This window comes from Anolis sagrei, chromosome 2 (genome assembly GCF_037176765.1).
Source record: "Anolis sagrei isolate rAnoSag1 chromosome 2, rAnoSag1.mat, whole genome shotgun sequence".
In the NCBI taxonomy this organism is placed as follows: domain Eukaryota; kingdom Metazoa; phylum Chordata; class Lepidosauria; order Squamata; family Dactyloidae; genus Anolis; species Anolis sagrei.
The window spans coordinates 157,278,816-157,297,448 of NC_090022.1; the positions used below are offsets into that span (position 1 = coordinate 157,278,816).

The 18,633-nt window shown below is 36.7% G+C and overlaps 1 protein-coding gene across 7 annotated transcripts in view; it reads right to left on the reverse strand.

Moving 5' to 3' along the window:
* NRG1 (neuregulin 1) overlaps positions 1–18,633 on the reverse strand; it is a 668,239-nt gene that overhangs the window by 161,072 nt on the left and 488,534 nt on the right. For 5 of the 7 annotated variants that reach the window (XM_060763669.2, XM_060763666.2, XM_060763677.2 and 2 more), the window contains 3 exons: positions 15,190–15,314; positions 4,469–4,519; positions 2,226–2,276 (listed from right to left, as the gene is read on the reverse strand). In XM_060763669.2, the coding sequence (XP_060619652.2) occupies positions 2,226–2,276; positions 4,469–4,519; positions 15,190–15,314 (227 nt within the window). The remainder of the gene's footprint in view (positions 1–2,225; positions 2,277–4,468; positions 4,520–15,189; positions 15,315–18,633) is intronic. The other 2 variants (XM_060763670.2, XM_060763671.2) reach the window with 2 other exon arrangements.

Here is an 18,633-nt window from a genome sequence, read left to right on the forward strand (position 1 = left end):
TGATGCTACTGTCAAAGATACAACTCTATAGTTCAGAAGAAATTAGAGCCTATGCAACAAGCAGACCTGCAGTATTTATGAGATAGGCTTCTTTAAACAGCATATGTGACTCTGATCCATTAATTGTCTCACTGTCTCTTGCAAGACAGAATTACAGGAAAAAATATATGAAAATATCAAAACATTGTCGAAGGCTTTCATGGCCGGAATCACTGGGATGTTGTAGGTTTTTCAGGCTGTATGGCCATGTTCTAGAAGCATTCTCTCCTGATGTTTCACCTGCATCTGTGGCAAGCATCCTCACAACCTCTGAGGATGCTTGCCACAGATGCATGAAACATATTAGGAGAGAATGCTTCTAGAACATGGCCATACAGCCTGAAAAACCTACAACAACCCAATATCAAAACATTAAAGTATTTTGGCAATTCAACAAAGCAGAGTGTAAAGAGATCAGGGTCTCTTATTGCTCCTGTGTGACAGGAATATGCAAGGGTGTTACAAGTGATGAGAGAGAAAGGTGTGTGTATATGGTAGGTTTGCTGCCACCACCTCAAATCACTGCTTGAGGAATTGTCTAGTAGTTGTAGCTGAGGTAAAACGTCCTGATACACCGGTTCCTCTTTTTTGGCTCCCTTTCTTTTGTGACTGGACTGCAGAGATGTAGAGGCTCACTGTATCTGGCGCTATATGACAAAACAAGGCTGAGGCAGATTAAAAGTAAACTAGAGAACAGGTTTATTGAAATGTTTGAAACAGACAACTCATTACTGAGTGGTACATATGCGTAGTTGGTTTCTGAGGCACAGACTTATAAAATAAATGGTTGCTTAAGAAATAGTAACTTTTCTTTGACGCGAGTTACTTTCCTCACACTATTCTATAACAAGTAACAGTGTGTTTCTCAGACCAGCCGCCCTGGCTGTCTGCGAGAGTAACCAGGTTCCTTCTAGACTACTCTGCACTGTAGGGAAATAAACCCACTTGTATTCTCTCCAAATACAAGTCAACAAGCCTTCTCTTTGACTGTCAAAGCCAAAGTACTCCGAAGCACTTGCCCTCTATTATTCCCTCCCAGTCTAATTCTAACTCACTCAGAAATTCTCTTCTCCCTGCCTGAAAATCCTAATCCTATCTCTTTCAGATCAAATCCCTCTTCTCCCCTTTTAGAGCAAAACCATCTCTCTCTAAAATCAAATCATTCTCTCCCTCTCTGACAGAAAGCACAGCCTTTTTACACACTCCTTCAATTCCTCCCCTAGGGGTCTGAGCCAATCAGGAGTTAGCTGACTCCTCCCCTTGCCTCTCTGCCCTTCCCAACATGTCAGCTATCCTGAGCACCCTCCCAACATGGAGGCCTGCTCACTGACTCCCAGGCTGCGGCCTACGAAGCAAAGGTATGAGTTCACTACACAGAGAAATTCCCAAGCCATTATATTTCTTCCAAATCCATGTGAAGCAAGTAAAATTCCAGTTAGCTTCCCTAAATGCAGCATAATAAGAATTAAAGAGAAAGTGGGATTAGACTCACTTATACCACCATCATACGCTCCATCTTCTTTCACCTATTGTGATAACACCAAATGGCTTCAAAAAACACTTGTATCATTTGGCTGAAGAATTGTCAAGCACAGATACTTATTCATAACTCTGTGGAGGGTAACTCCTTCTTTGACCACTTGACTGTGGAATCAGTATGAATACAAAAATTCAAGTGATTGAAAGATGCTGGTGTATAACAATTGGAATCTGCCAAGTGGCACCAGGATTGTTGAAGAGTAGAAAGCATGTTCCTCCTGTTCAAATACATTCTATTCTGAATGCCTTAACCGTCTCTCTTTGTCTCAACATTTCTCCTTTCTTAGTTCAACTGCTTTCAGAGGCAGACAATGCTCTCCTTTCAAGTTGTCTTACAATGTTCCCTCACTACTTTTCCGGCCATCAAAATTGAATCCTTATTTACATGTCATGTACAGAAGACCTTCCAACTTTCACAAACCATATTTTGTTCTGTTCTTTGCCATACCAAAACTCTGTGGTCTGGGACTTTATTAATCCCCACTGGCACCAGAAAGGGGGAAAAAGGAGGGAGGCATTTGCCATTTTCCCCTATATCCAGATTATATTCCAAAACAATATCTAGATTTTTGTGTGTGTTTAGAACTGTAGGAATCAGAGAACCAGAAATAAGGTATCATTTGAATTTGCTATTACTATGTACTTACAGGAAGATGTATTTGTTCCTTCAGTTGAGGCTGGAATGTTGTCATTAAGTTCTGTAACAACAGAAAAGGGAATGTGAAAATAACATGTACGAAACCTATGCCTTCTTATTGGAGAATGAAGCTTGCTTTTCCAAGGGAGGAAAATCAAGACAACCATGAAGATCCTAGATTACACAAGAAGACTATTAAGCTCAGATGACCCTATAAAAAGGAAATGCCTAGAACAAGCAACTATTTTGGAAATATCCATGCTAGGAATAGGGAGTCAAAACAATGCAAAATCTTAATAGTTGCCAGTACAATATCAAGACATTTTAAGTGAATTGATAATTAAATTCACTAGTTTAAAAAGTAAACAATAAAAAGAAGATATAGAAAAGATGACAAAATGAAATCTATGAATCTAAAGACCAACTTAAGGCTAGAGAACTAGAGTAGAAATCAAGATTATTTAGGTGTCCTGTTAGATGAGAAAAACTTGTTTGAGCACAAAATACAAGAGCTTCTTAATTAGCTACAAGGACTGGTCCTTGTACACATGTATGTATGCACACATAGAATACACTGAGTCCAAGCATTCTTACTGCTTTAGTTTAAAAAAGGTATTCCTCCCTAACCAGGTAAAAGAATCTCAGAAAGGCAAAAGTGAGGCACTATTTGATCTACCAAAGAAACAAAACATGCAGCAGCATGCAGTATAAGCAAGAAAGATTTTGCAAAGAGTAAAATCCAATCTTGTGTGCCATCATAAAGAGCAATGTATGTGAAATTTGAATGTAGTCTTGTACTTTGTAAGCCATTCCTTGAAAGGCAACATAAAGATGCACCAAGTGACTGATCTGAAATGATTCCATAAAAGGAGAGTTGAAACAAAATGCAAATTTATTTCTAGAAGAGAAGCAGAAGTAAAAAAAAAAGAAGTAAAAAATCTTAGTCTTGATTTCACTGCATTTCTCCAAATCTAATAGAAATTTCTTTCTTTTTTTATATTTGCTTGCCTGATGTTCTGTTTTCTTCTTGCCCTTGTTAAAAATCATGTCAGAAGTGACTTAAGATAACTGCAAGTCGCTTCTGGTGTGAGAGAACTGCCCGTTTGCAGAGACATTGCCCAAGCGATGCCCAGATGTGTTACCATTCTGTGGGAGGCTTCTCCCATGTCCCCACATGGGAATCTGGGGCTGACAGATGGGAGCTCACCAAGTCTCACAGATTCGAACCACTGATCTTCAGGTCAGCAGTTCAACTGGCACAAGGGTTTAACCCAGGCACCCTCAAATTGCGGCCCTCTAGCCCTTTGGGCCTCCAACTCCCAGAAGTCCTAATGAGCTTGTTCAATTGTCAGGAATTCTGAGAGTTGAAGGCCCAAATAGCTGGAGGGCCACAGTTTGAGGATGCCTGGTTTAACCCATTGGCCATTATGACTTTTCTTCTTGCCCTGAAGGTCAAACATTATTTTTACACATTTTTCCTGTAGTACATATTTATATATTCAGTGCACACATTTTTCCTAAAATGCAGAGTTACAGATTCAGTTTGCTGAAATAAAACCCATTTCAGATGGTGTTTTAAGTTATGTGAATGTGACTTTTCACATGTATCAGTATGTGCATTGCTCTTTACATTCTGTAGTGGTACATAAGCACTGCAAACATGCAAATGCTCAAGACAAGGAACACAATTTCTTTTGCGAATTAGACTGCTGAGACCAATGAAATTTCTTTCCAGGTCTAGCTACAGAGGCAAAAGATCTCTGATACTGAGATCAGGTTCTTATATCTTTTTAAATGATTATATTCAGTATCACTGTGCTATAAGATAGCACATGCAGTGAAAGAAGAAATGGGATCCCATCTATATTTTAGGAAAAGAGATTCCAATAAAAAGGAGGAGGAGGAAGAAGAACAAGGAGAAAGATGATGAAGAAGAAAAAGGAGGCAAAAGATGAACACCTAGCACTGAAAGCACTAAGTGGTGGCCTCTAAAACTCAACAACACCTATTATATGAGATTGTTTATTGCTGTGGGATAATTCGATGGCATCTTTAAAGATGAAAGAGACACTAAACTGCACCTAAGATCTCATTGTTGAGTTAAATAAGTTAAGACAGATTTATGCATGCCTTCCATGCTAATCTCGAAAGTGGCAAGAGAGGGAAGTAAACTATAATGATGCAAGGAAAGTTTGAGAAGAAGCCTGAATCTGTAGATTTGTTCAGAGATGCAAACAATTCCACTTGACTTACGTGAAGCTGCATCTGCTCCTTTTGTCAAAACTGGTATCAAGCTAGTGGGTTCTGAAAAAAACAAAACTAAAATGAGAAGCAGTTGGGCCCTCTCATGAAACTGACATGAAAACTATGGGAAACAAACCAAATTGCTACCATAAATCAAACTGTGAATTTAAATAATTAAGGATACTTGTTATAACTATTTTCAAATATTACAATGCATTCCAAGAACCCTTGTAATGAAAAGCAAAACAGTGGACAACTATGGATGAGAAGAAGTTAAGAAACAATTCTGCTTGGAAAAGCTGGCTTAGAAACCTTTGTCCATATGAATCAGCAAATATTTATCAAACATCTTGAGTGGTATAGCTAAAAACGTGTAATTTTAGTAAAAGTTGTAGATTATTCAGGACTCAACAGTCAAGGACTCAACAGTTGCTGGTGCAAAACAACGACTGTTTTAAGAGATGACGTTTTTCATGTATTGCTGTGTCATGACAAATGCATTGACATCTCTGGTCTATCCTCTGGGCCGGAGACTGCTCTCAAACAGAAAGTATCTCGGTCTGATATCAGTCCTAGTGTATGAAAGCTTCAGGGGTCCACATCTGATGAAAAAAGTCATGGGACCTTGTAATTCCCACTGGTCTCCACAGATATCTATACTTGATCTTAGCCAAAAGGCCGTGAAGCAACATCCACGGATATCAGACCGAGATACTTTCTGTTTGAGAGCAGTTGCTCCCTCTTCACTGTATTTCTCATTTCATTGCATTGAGCTTTGTATTGGGGATTATGGGGTTACTACATGGTATATGATCATTATAGTTTTCCTATTGCTTAGACTATATTTTGTTTGCATGTTATTTATTTTAACAAAGTGGGTGATAACGCAAAAGATTACGATCCTCACCACATTCTGTGAGTTCACTACACAAAGACAACCTATGAAACATGTCTCTTTTTGCATTGCCCAAAGATTTATTCTAAATGTAATTTATTTCCCATAAAATTAGCAATGCATTTGCAATCAGCAAAAAATTCAGTGTTCAGTTTTTGAAAGATCCGTTTTCACAACATTTAAGGCTTCTTTTGAATGGGGTGGGGGTTTCTTCTCATATTCATTAAGGTGAAAAAACAAGGCACAACATTTTTCTTAATGCTGTCTTGCATGTCAAGTCATTGAAAAAGAAGAATAAATACCATTGGAAATAAGTTCATGTAGTTTTTAAATTATAAATGTTAAAATATGCATGTTTTTAAACTGGTATTATGCTCCTATAACTGAGTATGTATTTTAAATCGATGTTTGGGCTTTTAATTTTGTAATGTGTCTGTTTATTACTGTATTTTAATCTGTTATTCCCCTCCTTGAGCCACAGCGAGACTGCAAAAAGCAAATACTATTAATTATTGTTTTTGTTGCTGTCACTTTAGCTTTTTCTGCTACTTAAATGCATGTGATAAAGGCTATATTGTGGGGGGACGACGACAAAAAAGGCTTATCTCATAGGGTCACCATAAGTATCTAAGGAGTAAGATAATGCACGTAATGTGCCTAACACCTAGAGAAAATGGTTGACATCACAAAATTAAAAAAAAAATTCAACAGAAGAAAAGAATAATATAAATGCTGAGATAAGGAACTCTAAACATTATTGCATTATGTTTTACAGTTGGTAAAAGCTGAACATCTGACTAAATTGGGGGGGGGGGGGAAATGGGAACGGGAAAAACAGAAAACAAGAAGAAGTTACTTGAAGGAGTGTAACGCTTGTTTTGATGCCTGCCAAGCAACAGATGGCAACAAGATTTCTGGAAGATGCTGAAATTGCTTTCTAGATATCTGCCAGCCTTGAAGAAATGAAGAGTCCCACTGCCTCCCTGTTTATAATGAAAAATACTACTTTCAAGGAGACACTGCATGTATCATTTTTGATGGAAACTCCATAGTACTCTCAAGAAACTAGGAATATCTTCCTGTGCTTTTTCTTCTTCTTCTGAAGGCAGAAAAAATGAGGGAAAGAATAAGTACATGTATAAAAGAAGAAAATGAGAAAACAGATTAAAGTTGATCTCTATAGCCCAATAAATCCTTGGAATGATCTAGCCATTAGCTCAGGTGAAATACAATGTATTGTTCTAGCACACAGATCCAGCCAGTTGAGACACAGGAATTCCCAGTTCACAGTGGTGGTTCAGTAAACTTGACTCCTGGCACCAGAACAACTCCTGTCTGTTCGGATCCTCAGACAATTTAGAGTTTAATGTACAATGCACAATTACAACTATCCACCAAGAATAATGGCACCCTTCTTGCTTAAACTTACCAACTTCCAAACACATGAAATAGTTATTTTATTTTAATTTTAAAAAGAAGCAAGATACTAGAACACTATTATGTTATCTCCTCAAAGCTTTCAAATAAGATAAGTAACCATCCCAATAAGTCTTCTCTTATGACATAAGGAAAAGAAGGCTGCAGATAAGTAATACAGCATCTGCCTTCTTTCCAAGGGTTCCCAAGTTCAATCCTCATTTCCAGGCTGAATCTGAAAAACACTCATTAAGACCAATCGCCGTGTAGACCAGGGGTCCTCAAACTTTTTAAACAGAGGGCCAGGGCACAGTCCCTCAAACTGTTGGAGGGCTGGATTATAATTTGAAAAAAACAAATGAATGAGTTCCTATGCACACTGCACATATCTTATTTGCAGTGCAAAAAAACAACAACTTAAAAACAATACAATAATTAAAATGAAGAACAATTTTAGCCAATATAAACTTATTAGTATTTCAATGAGAAGTGTGGACCTGCTTTTGGTTGATGAGATAGGATTGTGTTGTTGTTGTGTGCTTTCAAGACATTTCAGATTTAGGTTGACCCTGAGTGTGAGCTGGATAAATGACCTTGGAGGGCCTTAGTTTGAGGACCCCTGATGTACCCCTGATGTAGACCTTGGAAAGAACCTCTCTGAAATTACTTTTTAACAGCAACTAAGTAAAATTACTTTTTAAAAGCCCACTGCCCCAAGCATTTAGTCACCATTATAGCTGCACACCTTTTTTTTGTAAAAAACTTTTCCGAGTGTCTCAAAAGCAACTATTGCAAACATTTTTATGGTGAATATTGGAAAATTGGGATTTGTACTTCCACATGTGCTGGTTATGCCCAGGAGTGAGAGATTTTTTTCAATATATCCTGATAGAAATTAGGGAAATTATAAAGCCTCAGGTAATTTGAACCCTTGACTCAGGGTGCACTTAATAGGTGCAGTTTGATGGAATTGTGTGAGTTGTGGTCTTACACATCTGTAGCCTTCCCTGCCAAAGAGTGCTAGGGCTTCACCAAATTATAAATCCCAGGATTCCATAGTGTTCCTGTTCCAAAAAACACCCCCAAGGAACTAATTAATAATTACTTTTAGTTTAAAAAAATCAAACTCAGTGCCACAAGGCACAGCAGGATGAAGAACACTTGACTGAAATAATCTTTCTCTGTCATTGAAACTATAAAGGTATACATATTACATTGTATTACAATAATAATGCAACTTAGTTATAATATTATCATAAAAAGGAATTCATATAAGCAGTTTGTAATTACTGTATATACTCGAGTATAAGCCTAGTTTTCCAGCCCCTTTTTTAGGCTGAAAAAGCTCCCCTCAGCTTATACTTGAGTCAAGGATATTTATTATTTTACTCTGTTATTAGCATTATTTTTATTTCATGTATTATTTTACTCTCTTTATTATTATTACATTTACAGTATTCTACCTTATTATTATGACATTTATTATTTTACAACATTTATGATTATTATTAAATTTATTTTTTTACTTTATTATTATTGCATTTATTATTTTACTCTATTATTACATTTATTATTTGACTTTATTATTAGTGTTATTGCATTTCCATTATTTTACTTTATTATTATTATTATGACGTTTATTATTTTACTCTCTTTATTATTGTTGGAAGGATAAGTAAGTATATTTACATTGAAGAAGGTTAGAATAATGATTTAATCAGAGTTGGGCAGTCTTATCTCAAATTACAGTTTTATGTAAATATTCAAAAACATTTCACCTCCTGATGCCACAATTAATGTAATTTTATTGGTATCTATTTTTATTTTGAAATTTGCCAGTAGTGGCTGCATTTCCCACCCTCGGCTTATACTTGAGTCAATATGTTTTCCCAGTTTTTTGTTGTAAAATTAGGTGCCTCAGCTTATAGTCGGGTCGGCTTATACTCAAGTATATACGGTAATTGCCTCCATGTTCTGGGAAAGTTATTGCTAGTTAGTATAGATAATACTACACTATGGGCCAAAGGTCTTATTCAGTGTATGGAAGCATTAATGCTCCTCGTTTTTGAACCCAAGTCAAGCAGGACCCATGCTGTGACTGGAGATTGCCCTAACAAGGAGGGCAGGATAGGATGGTAAAGATGGCTTTCCAGTAGTGCTGAACTGTTTTTGGTGCCTCTGGGCAATTTGAACCCTCCTGCATCTCCCTATGTGGCCTAAAGCAGGGCCAAGGTAGTGTATGCTACACTGGATCAACCCTGGATTTTTGGGTCAGTGTAGACTCCCTCCCTATATTTTACCACATATTTACACTCATGGTAGTGGTTGGGGCCAATGACCAGCACAGCACAGATCTCCAATCTTGCCTTCAAATGGCTCTAAATCCAAAACTGAATTCTGACAAAGAAGGGAAAACAAGATTTCTTAAAATTATCCCATCTCAATATTGGAAGGGGAAAGGTAATTGTATTCTGGCTAAATTTAACATGTTGTTGTCATTCTTGTTGTTGTTGTTTGCGTTAAAGTGATTTTCAACATATGACAACCCTAAGATTAACCCGGTTCAATATGGCTTCACTGAAAAACAAGACCAGCATAAATCCGGAGAAAGTACATATATAATGAGATGAGATGAGATGAGAAAGAGAGAGAGAGAGAGAGAGAGAGAGAGAGAATGAGAATATTATGCATATTATATTTTGAAAGTTAAAGAGAAAGTTTTCAAATTGGAAAGCGAAATGTGGAGACCGGTGGGAATTTCAAGGTCCCATGACTTTCTATGCAAGTTTAAATATAGATTCAGATTTATTATGTTTGGCACACATACTGGACAATGTTGTCCTTAATTTACATAAAATGTTATCAGTGCCCTTCATTAGAATTTAATTAGACACTTAAATGATTAAAAAGCCCCCACAAAAATGGTGCAGAAAGACTCTTTTGAAAAGAAAAAAAAGAAACAAATTAGCTTGCAAAAACCAATTAACATAAATGCACCTGGTATTTGCTGTTTATATTGTATGCCTAAAGAACTTCACACATCTTTTCTGACCTCAATTACTCTCTCTTAAGGAGGTCTACACTGTGAAATATTGGAAAGTAACGTTTTTACATCCAATATACAGAAAGAGCTCCTACAGTTTTTAAGAACTGAGAAAAAGCTAAGCAACATTAGTTTTAGGGACATTATGAAAGCTAACGAATGTGGCCTTTAATATTTATAAGTGTTAAAAATTATTGCATTATTTATTTCAAGGTTACCTACACTGAAAATTCAAGTTTCTGCCAGTAAGACACCCCTTCGAAGAAATACCTAGCTATATGAAATGAGGATTCCTGAGAAAGCAATTTAGCTTAAGGGCAAGCCAGGCAGCCTTTTGAGTAAGTACCAAGGTCACAATAGCAAGCAAGGGAGAAGAAAACAAGAAAACTAGTGTTTGTACAAAAATGTAAGGGTGACTGTGTAGCAACTATTAAAAGGCAAAGATAAAAAAGTAACTTTGAATGATACTCGGGAAGAAAAAGGTAACCTATTTTCCTTCTTTTGATAACTAGGAATGCACAGATCTTCAGCACCCAATCTCTATAACAGAGGTAGGCAATGTGCACATTTACAACATGCCTACAACAGAGGCCACCTAAAAGTAGAATTGTGACTGTAGATCTGGTAAATACATATCTAATCTGTCTGTACATTTGCACCTTACGTTCTTCATGATTCAGAAAGGTGTGTGAATAACAACATCCACCAAAGATGGATGTTGTCTGCGGTCACCAGAAAAGCAAGCATATGAGTAACTCCCAAGGATAACCAGGGATGTTACCTTTGCACAAGCAACTTCATAGAATAATTCACTTTGAAACTACAGCAATTTAGTTTGAAACTGAATGTAATATTGCACAGTTATGTGTTCATTTTGATAACTTGACAGTACTGAAGTTAATTGGGGGGCGTGTTAGTGCAGCGGGCTAAACCGCTAGTTGCCGGAAATGCTGATTGAAGGGTTGGCATACTGTGAGTTGGGGTGAGCTCCCACTGTCAGCTCTAGCTACTGCCAAACTAGCAGTTCGAAACCATGTAATGTGAATAGATCAATAGCTACCGCCTCGGCGGAAAGGTAAAAGGATGCACCATGCAGACATGCTGGCAACCCAGTCAGAGATGTCTATGGACAACAGGCTCCTCGACATGGAAAAATGGAAAAAGAGCACCTCCTTATGGATGGAGTTGAGCACTGCTTCCAGACACCGGAGATGGAAAGGAAGGGCTTTACCTTTGTCTGTGTATTGTATGTAATTGTTATTCATTGTGTAAAAAGGTATTGAATGTTTGCCTTATATGTATATACTGTAATCGTCTCCAAGTCCCTCTGAATATAAATAAAGATGATGATGATGATTATTAGCTGCTAGCTGTCCCCTGCCATGCGTTGCTGTGGCCCACATGGGGGTTCGGTGTGGGAGGTTTAGCCCAATTCTATCGTTGGTGGTGTTCAGAATGCTCTGTGATTGTAGGTGAACTATAAATCCCAGCAATTACAACTCCCAAATGTTAAGATTCTATTTTCCCCAAACTCCACCAGTGTTCACATTTGGGCATATTGAGTATTCTTGTAGAGTTTGGTCCAGATCCATCATTGTTTGAGTCCACAGTGATCTCTAGATGTAGGTGAACTACAACTCCAAAACCAAAGGACACTCCCCACCAAATCCTTCCAATATTTTCTGTTGGTCATGGGAGAACTGTGTGCCAAGTTTGGTTCAATTCTATCGTTGGTGGTGTTCAGAATGCTCTGTGATTGTACGTGAACTATACATTCCAGCAACTACAACTCTCAAATGACAAAAAAAAATTTGAGTGAAGGACATACATTGGTTTGGTAGGTGTCTTGTGTCCAAATTTGGTGTCAATTCATCCAGTGGTTTTTGAGTTCTGTTAATCCCACAAACGAACATTACATTTTTATTTATATAGATATGTAGTCCTCAGTTTCTACAATCAATGAGTGACTTCAAGAAGGGTTAGTATTGAATTTGCTACTCTCTTTACTACATGCCAGTCTGTCAACAGTGAATATATACTTCTTTTTCCATTTTTTAACTTCTCATCGCTTTACACTTCTTTGTAAAGCATTATTTCAAACTCTGTATTATTCAAACTGTACACCAACCCTTCAAGGAGAGTTTTCAGAGCTATTAATGGAACACTTCATTAAAATAGTTTTGTTTCTGGATGTTGCTGCCACACACACACACACACACACACTATATTTGACTATCTATGTATACATCATAAATACAATCCACCCGTGACACAGCAAGGTCTGTGTGACAACTGATAAACGTGGTTTATTTTTAAAGTAAATCACAGATGACAGCCCCCCCCCACCTCCCAAATCATGGAAAACTCACATTTCTCTTTTTGTAATTGCTAGAATTATACTGTATTTAAACCTATCCTTACATAAGTTCAGTTTTGGCAGCTTCATTGCCGTGAATTGCTTGCTGTTCTTATGTTAGGAAGAACATTTCACAAAGCTAGAATGTTAATGATCATCTATTGGACCAGTTTTTGACGCCAAAATGTAAACCATCTTTTATTTACCTAGTAAAAAACTGCTTTAGCTAAAATATTATGTCCTTTAGGAAAAAAAGATATAATAGCCTTAATGCTCCCAACCAGTGCTATTAAAATACTACTTTAACCAAGTCAGTTTCATATATTCGGTGTAAATCTGACTGGTATTTTAATGACATTTATTTTAGCTTTCCCTCCCCACACATGTACGTTCTATTATTCTTTCCCCATTCGTTTGAGTGGAGGAGAGCAGAGAGAAATACTCATATTCAAATACATGTCCATTCATCTGAGTCATCATTTAGTATAGCATGTCTGGCTTGTCAAGACTCTCTGGGATATCACTGGAAGCTGGTAAAGCTATTCCAAGTGTGAAACTATGCAGATTTATGAGCAAACAACTCCTTTATGCATGGAAACTAAGTAACTTTACAAGGGAATAGAAAAGCCTGTTTAATCCATTATTCCAATACTTTAAAATCAGTACTGTCACATAACAATAATTAATATTGCAATCTAAAACTTACAATGAATATTTTTCATACCATTTTCTTGAAAGGTCTTTTACATTTCTAGTGTTTCATCCTAAGTTTATACTGATCATCATTTTAACAGCATTTCAACCTTTTACTTGCAGCTTTTACAGTGTTCTGTATGGGATTTACTTTTATTATTTTTTTAGAAATACAAGTACTAAAGTGAGCCAGAACCGCTTAATACACCATCCTTAGGAATATAAAACTGTAATTCTTGTTGAAAAAAAGGAACTAACTCACATATTGCAATGTTGACAAGGGAACTACTTCTGCATAGTTGTTTCCCATGCAGCTCTTATAACATCTATACAGATTGAATGACTCCCCATGTTATCTTTCCTTCTTCAGTGTAATAATGTATGAACTAGGTTTTGAGGTTCAGAAGAGCATTGGGATAAAGTTACTATTACTAAGCTGAAGTAATGGATTGGATAACAAATAAATGGAGGTTTTTGAGAAGATAAGTGCTACTGTTAGTATTTGTTTGGCTCCCTTAATGACTAGAAGGGAAGAAAATTTGAAAAAGTTCAAAAACTGGTTAAAAATTGTGGATCTTGAGTGTTAAGAAACCAGGATCAATAAAATATTGGACTCCATCGATTGAATACATTTTACACAACATCAGCACCTGGATGTTTAGTATTATTTTATGTGCAGACAATGCTTAAGAGATTTTATGAAAAATGTGCATGAAGCTGTTTTGTGCAGAAACATTTTCTGCATAGAAAAAAGTATTTACAGCATTAAGAATTGAAAATTATGTACAAGGATGTAAGCCAAGTCCAGGGAAGGTAACAGCAAGTAATACAATCTCACTCATCCAATTCCAGGTGTCAGGTTCAGAACTGTTGTTAAAATATTGAACAGAACACAGTGATAATTCCTCACATTCATTTTTAGCTTCTACACCTAAATTTCGATTCATAATGCAAAGCTGTGTTTCAAAACACTGTGATATAGTATAAGAGACAATGCAGAATTATAGTTGTGATAACAGATGTGTATAACTAATTAGAAATTTTCAAAATGCAACCTTCCAAAGAAATTACATGCATCCAAAATCTGGAACAAAAGTTTCCCTATATTCTACTTGTCTAATGGATTTTACCAAGGAGTGCCACTGACAACGTGTTTGAATTCATCCACATAAGGAAAAATATGGCAATATACACAATAACAATATTTATTGATTAGCCAGTTGGCCTTATCAAAAACAGACAGTGCAAACACAACATATAATATACATCTAGTTCACTTAAAATAAAATACAAATATATAGGTATTTGTCAACTTAAAACCAATGTAGCTTAGCCATAGATATTGTTGTTGTTGTTGTTGTGTTGTTGTTGTTGCATCCAAAATCTGGAGCAAAAGTTTCACTGTATTCTACTTGTCTAATGGATTTTACCATAAGACCACTGACAATGTGTTTGAATACATCCACATAAGGAAAAATATGGCAACATACACAGCAGGAGACTCATAACCAAAGAAATACTGCTATAAAGGTTAAGAATGCTGATGAACTAAACAGAAATGTATGTATATGCTGAGATAGGTAAAGCAGAACAAAGCTTAGGGCATATGTGTTTCTGAGTTTTGAAATACATATTTTTCCCTCACAATCACAAATGTAAATTACATTACCCAAGAGAAGATAATGTCTTTAACAACCCCCAATGTCCTTTACATAACCTGTGTTGTAATAACTCATCTACTATAGGCAGCAAACTGGCCAGGAACTCTTATGTTCAGAAAGTGAGCTTGTATCAGGTCAGAAATCACTGAGATATTCAGGATGTTGAGTATACAGTAAAGTGCAGTCATCCCTCTATGTTTGTGGTTTTGACTTCTGCGAACTTGATTATTCACAGATTTCATCAAAATGTTATCACTAGAAATGCTTTGGTTGTCCTATGATCAACTTCCTCCAGTCTGTAGGTTCTTCAATGGGATTCTATGTTCAGCTTCCAGCAGAAGTCAACCATATAGTCATGTTGGAAAACATAGACATTCCATGAGGGCAAGAAAGAGATCAATTTATATATTTTCAATTTTTTTCCCTTTTCATAGGGATCCTGTGCCCCTAATGTGGAGAGACGGTGCCTGAGTTAGTATACCACACATAAGATGATCTGGACACTATGAGGTTTGCTTATTGTTCTCTGGCAAAACAAATAAGGAAAAGGTTCGTTTTTTCATAATTTGAAAAATTCATGTGTGGTTGAACAATTCAAAAGTGGCCTGACTCATGGAAGAAACAATACATTCTGCAAAATGTTTTGAAAAATCAGTCATGTCTTACCATTGGTGTCTGTAATGCTTATCCGAGCTTTGGTGCTTTCATTCCCAAACCTGTTGCTTGCTTTACATGTATATTCTCCAGCATCAGCCAATGACGCTCTAGTAATGCGAAGCTCTGAGAATGTCCTAAGAGAAAGGAGTTTGAATGAGTATTGTACAATTCATAAATCCTAGCACAATAGTTGAAGGAACAAAGAACAGGCATTTCAAAAAGCTAAATTACAAGGCATCTGTAGGTAAAGATAGATAACGATACATCCAGTCATATTTCTTTTTTATTTCTTAGTGTATGTTGTGAAAATGGCTGGATAGATTTTCTAGGATATGTTTAGGATGGTCTGCCTTAAAATACATACTATATATCACATGTTAAATGAAGTCTGGAAAGCTCCAGGTGTATATTCCAATTCTTTTTCATTCAAGTCCAAGTCCAAGTTCACTTTATTATGGTCAATGACCAGCTCATGATAATAGGGACACAGTCCTGCACAAACACATCAGGTCTATTGCCCTTCACATGAATTGGAAATCATGGTTGATGTGATTTCTGACCATTCACCATCTTTGGCTTGTACTACTTGGGGAAGTGAAATATCAAAATACAACAGAAACACAGAGGCGTGGATCATTGGGAAGAAAGAGGGCCACATATGGCTTAAATGTTTTCATCATAACCTGGGGTCAAGCCTTTGGAGATTAACTACAGTGAAATAATAGCTACAGAATTATGTGAAATGACTTTTGGATTACAATTGTGGATGGTGTATATTCAAGCCACTTATCCAAAATGTTTAGTTGAGTCCCAAGTCTATCTCTACTGGAAAATGATTTCAGCTGGAGGGGAAAGGGTTGCTGTTTATGCTTATCCATCCCACTACAGACAATGAACCATCCATCCATGACCTTTAATCAGTTGGCACTTCCATGAGACTTTTGTTTGTGCCTTCAAGTTATAATGATCCTAAGGTGAACCTATGATAATGATCCAAAGGTGAACCTATTTGCCTTCCTCTGAGACAGAGAGTGAGTGACTTTACCAAAGCCAAGTGGGGTTCCATGTCCGAGTGAGGATTCAAGCCCTGGTCTCTAGATTCACAATGTAACATTAATATCACTATAATATCCTGGGTCTACATAAAGCAATTGATTTTCGTATGAACTTATGTGGGTTTCAATGTCCACTATATGAAAGTCTATGATCTCAGTGTGAAAGACCACGTGGATCCAGAATAAGTCATTTATGGATTCACTGCCAAGGTTCTAACTCCGGAAGACAAGTATACTTGGCTAAGAGTGATTGCATATGATGATGGTTCATTCTATGTGAAACCCACCCCCCCCCCCCCCAAAAAAAGAATGTATTTTGAACAATTTAAATTATTTGCTTTATCAAAAATGGCACCAATTCTGGAAATGACAGAAACCACTTTAAAGTATATTCTGTGCCTGTTCGGAGTCTGACATATTACTGATCTTTCTGACACATAATTACTGTAAAAAAAGCGCTTTCCTTAATGCTAACGGAGAATATGACCCACTCAAAGACTCATTTTAGGTCTCATTGAAATAGTGGGGCTAGTTTAGACATATGTAATTCTCTATGTAATTCTCTCACTGAAAGCACTAGGATTCTTTGAAAAAATTAGCAGATATTAGGGAATTTTATGACCATGAAAGAAAATGGTGTATTTTTAAAAAGTAGATAATTATGATCACATTCTATACTTGATAGCATAATTATCATCAAGGTGATTTATAATAGTTATTGTAGCAATATTAATTTCTCAACACCTTTTCCTCTTTTTGGGCTCTTTTTGGTGAATAACATTATTTCTCCAGACACTTAGAATCAAGGTATTTTCTAATTGCCATTACTATGCTGTTCAAGACATTAATGTTCAGTAAATGAGGAAACAGGCTAAAAGGACAAAAGCAAAACTCAATGTCATTTGGAGGTCCTGACATCAAATAATTTTAGAAGTAAGTGAGCTGTATTTGTCAAGACAAGAGAGATCAGAGGGAAGGAGCACTCACCTGTACCCTGCCATCTCCAAAAGCACACTGATATTTCTCTAACTTTCCCTCTTTCACAATCTCACCCTCTCACAGAAATTGGTATTGGATTTCCTTTTCAGAACACAAGCTTCCATGAAGAAGTAAAATGGGAATAAGACTTCAGAAAGGTATCTCGGGAATAAGTAAGACATTGCTACTGAGTAAAGGTCACAAGTTGCCATTGGGCAAGAAGCCATATGAAGTTTTCAAGAAAAGTAAGATCTTGAAATAATACTTGAAACAATACTTTGAGTAATCAGTAGTTATAGATACTACCAAGGATCAGGTATCTTCCTGGATGGCTAACCAACTTTAAAACTACCCAAATTGTTCAGTAAGCCATTAAAAACTTAAACTCCAGTTATTATGACAATGATTAATCCACTAGCATAAGGACATGTCAAATGAGTAGGACATGGCTACAGTGTAGTGAAGCCTTGGTTTTTCCCCAGACTGCTGTGTCATTACAGACACTGATAATAAACCCACATTAAATTGTCAAGAGCACATTGTTGTGTAGCCTTCCAAAACATACCATCCTTATATTGATGAAAAGACAGATGATGAATTAATTGTTTATTGTACCAGCCATAGGCCATGACATCACATAATATAATATACAACCCTTAAAAGGACAATAAATGAAAAGATAGAGGATTTGAACCTTGCAGAATTTCACAAGGCTTACAAAACAAGGGTCTGGCACAGTCTGAATGAAACCAGATCATAACAGGATCTAAAGATGGTGTTTCATAAAATACAAGTTGAGTATCCCTTATCTAAAATGCTCAAGACTAAAAGTTTTTGGGATCCTCCCCACCCCCGATTTTGGAACACTTGTATTTGCATATACATTCATCATGAGATATAAGACCAAAGTCAAAATACGGAATTCATGTATGCTTCATGTGTGTGTATACACACACACACACACACACACACACACATACATATACATATACACTAGCCGTCTCCTGCCACGCGTTGCTGTGGCCCAGTCTGGTGATCTGGAAAATAATGAGAAGGTCTTGATTTCTAATATATGTAATGTCTTTATGCATGTGGGTAAACAGTATTTCTTGCTGTTTCTTGGTCAGTGTTGATGTGGAGATTGTCTGGTTTGCCTACTCTGGAACAGGCAACATATCATTGTCTTTCTTTAGGAGTCCCTTTCAAATCTATGATACTATATCTCTCTCTGTGTGAATCATATCTATCTACCTATATCTATGGCTGGATGGCTCTTTGTCAGGAGGGCTTTGATTACGTTTTCTTGCCCCGGTGAAGGGAGTTGAACTAGATGGCCTTAAGTATTTTCTGTTGGTCATTGGGGTTCTGTGTGGGAAGTTTGCCCCAATTCTGTCATTGGTGGGGTTCAGAATGCTCTTTG